The sequence below is a fragment of the Nannospalax galili genome, unplaced genomic scaffold (assembly GCF_000622305.1).
Source record: "Nannospalax galili isolate Female #2095 unplaced genomic scaffold, S.galili_v1.0 scaffold1379, whole genome shotgun sequence".
Taxonomy (NCBI): domain Eukaryota; kingdom Metazoa; phylum Chordata; class Mammalia; order Rodentia; family Spalacidae; genus Nannospalax; species Nannospalax galili.
In genome coordinates, this window is record NW_008343573.1 from 1,636,573 (window position 1) to 1,639,336 (window position 2,764).

The 2,764-nt window shown below is 37.4% G+C and overlaps 1 protein-coding gene across 2 annotated transcripts in view; it reads right to left on the reverse strand.

The window, feature by feature from the left end:
* The window catches only part of Ddx1 (DEAD-box helicase 1), a 39,333-nt gene that overhangs the window by 4,554 nt on the left and 32,015 nt on the right, over positions 1-2,764 (reverse strand). For both annotated transcript variants that reach the window (XM_029566812.1, XM_008839772.2), the window contains exon 19: positions 1,353-1,499. In XM_029566812.1, coding sequence (XP_029422672.1) covers positions 1,353-1,499 — 147 coding nt within the window. The remainder of the gene's footprint in view (positions 1-1,352; positions 1,500-2,764) is intronic.

Consider the following 2,764-nt stretch of genomic DNA (forward strand, 5'->3'; position numbering starts at 1 on the left):
TGATTGCTGCTAGATGAGGAACAGCTGACCTTCCTAAAACAAAGACCTCTAGATAGGCTGACTAGATTCAGCTGAGGGGGGGGCAACAACACAGCAGACAGTAGCAGGGATATAAGCGTATAAGGGCTTTAGTGGGGGGAGGGAGGCTATGGGAGGCTGCTATCCAGGAAATGGGTGTTAAAAAAAAAAAAAAAAGTTCCATGAAGGGCAAGCAAAAATACCTATGCTCAGATACCTAGTGTTCATGTAAAAGTTGGGTAGAGTGGCATGTTATCTGTAACCCCAGCATGATAGTGTGTGTATGTGTGTGGCTCACATGCATACAGGTGGACCCACAGAGCTCATTGGTCATCAGGCCTAGCTGAATTAATGAGCTCCAGATTCAGTGAAAGATTGTGTGGCAAAAAAGGTGAAAAGTAATTGAGGAAGATACCTGATGACAGCATCTGGCCTCTACACGCATGCATACACACTCCACCACATACAACCCCCCCACATACACACAAAACTCCACAAAAGATTAAAATTGATGTATTAAATTGTCCCTCTCAATCTGTAGGAGCAGGTAAAAGTAGTATGCCAACTAAAATGCTCTTGGGTTTTTAAAATAATATCTCATGGGGATACAGAGATGGCTCAGTGGTTAAGAATGCTGGCTGTTCTTACAGAGGACCCAGGTTCAGTTTCCAACACCCACATGATGGCTAATAACCCTCTGTAACTCCAGTTCCAGGGGATCTGATGCCATCTTCTGATCTTTGCCAGCATTGCACAATACAGGTGCACTTACACACATGCAGGTGAAACATGCATACATGTAAAATAAAATTTCTAAAAATGTATTAAAAATATCTCACTGTGTACCTCAGGCTGACCTAGAACTTGGTATGTTCCTTAGATCGATCTTAAACTCATGATTCCCAGTCTCTGCCCTCCAAGTGCTGGGATTATAGGTATATACCACCACATTTGACTTCCTTCTTCCTTTAGCCTTATTTAGGGTTTTTCCCTCATTCCCCTTTCTCCTATTTACTGATTTAGAAGACACACATTCTATTATTTTCATCATTACACTTTAATATTAAAGTTTACACATCTAGATATTTAATATTAACTTTATAGATCTAGATCTAGAACCTTAGAATGCTGTGACTCAGGTTTACTGGAATGAAAGATGTACCAATGTGGAAAAAACTCTCATTGTTTTTCCTAGGACTTATCAATGGAAAAGTACGGGATAAACACAGATATACTACAATGTGTCATCACTGCTTTAAATTCTGTGTACCCATTCTAGATTCCATCAACCTTTGGCTGATAATCTATTCATTGAGGAAATAAACACAAATTACCTCCTCCTTGTTGCATAAAATACTGCTCCAAATTATCACAGTCAATTTTGGTTCTACAGAAGATAATTGCTTGATCCATCTTGTGTTCCTTGATAGCCCGAACAGCATATTCCCCCTTCAGGATTTTAATAGCTTCAGACCACATCTCTTGAGTACCACAGAAACAATAAAAAGCAACAAAATGCCAATATGAAGTTGTTAAGAGCACACATTATTAGTCACAGACTTATTGCTTAATTCTCCCTAAAAATTTCTGCTGTACATAAGATCTTCAGACAAGATCCAGTGTGAGAGGGTGAAATATTGAGTTAATCCATTTGTTCTTGTTTCTGATAACATCTTATATGCTACTTTATGTCATACACACACCTGTAACACCTCTTAAGAAGGAACACGAACACACACACACACACACACACACACACTTTGCTCCTACCTCTCATGAAAAACTAGTCATAATCTCCTTTTATTAATTTCCCTCAATGCTCAAGAAATGTTTACTCAACTATCTTAACCCTTACTAAAAACAAATAAACTTCCTAAATCATTCTAACATCAAAAAGTTCTTATTTCAATCCATAGAGTAAAATCTTAATAGAAGTCCTAGTTAATAATTTCTCAGTCACGCTCCTTCAAATCTCTCTTTTCCAGTGTGAAGTGGTACTGTGGAGGTTACTCCTATGTTATCTAATACAAGACTTTGATCCAATAGTCCAACCTATTTCAAAAAGCTCTCTGGTTGTCTCCAACTGTAGTAGAGACCTAGGAAAATACAAGAAACAGTACAAGTTGGCATTTTATAAAATACACATCTAACAGTGGGATGACAACTCATACTGAACTAGCAGGTTCTCTGTTCCTCTCCACAGCGAGGATAAGTAAGTATACACATGTAAACCTGGAGTTACATGTAAAACTAGCTTCAAAAGAACTCTTTAAACATGATTTCAGACAATCTACTTTTCAGATACATGTCCCAAACCTGCCAGTGAATTCAACCAAACAGTCATGGCTATCTGACCCCTTCCTAAGGTCCACTCAAGACAGCTGGTGTCAGACACACAAGTCAAGTGAGTTTCATTCAAGTGAAAAGATTCATTCATTTAGGTTTTAACTCTGTTCTCTCTAATGTACCTTTACAAATTTTTGAAACATTATGGACAAGAAACAAATTTTCCCACCGAATTTATTTAGTTAAGACAATGTTGGGCTTTTTCAAAATTAATGTGAATAGTTTCCATTTGAGAATATGAAAAAGTGCTAAAGATAAGTGTGTTTTACCATACACACAAAAATAACAAGGAAGCCATATCATATCTGTTATCATTCATCATTTGAGCTAAAGGTATTTTTATTACCTGACATCCCTCATATGACATTTTTTTTTTTTTCTGGCATTTCAGGGCCAATAT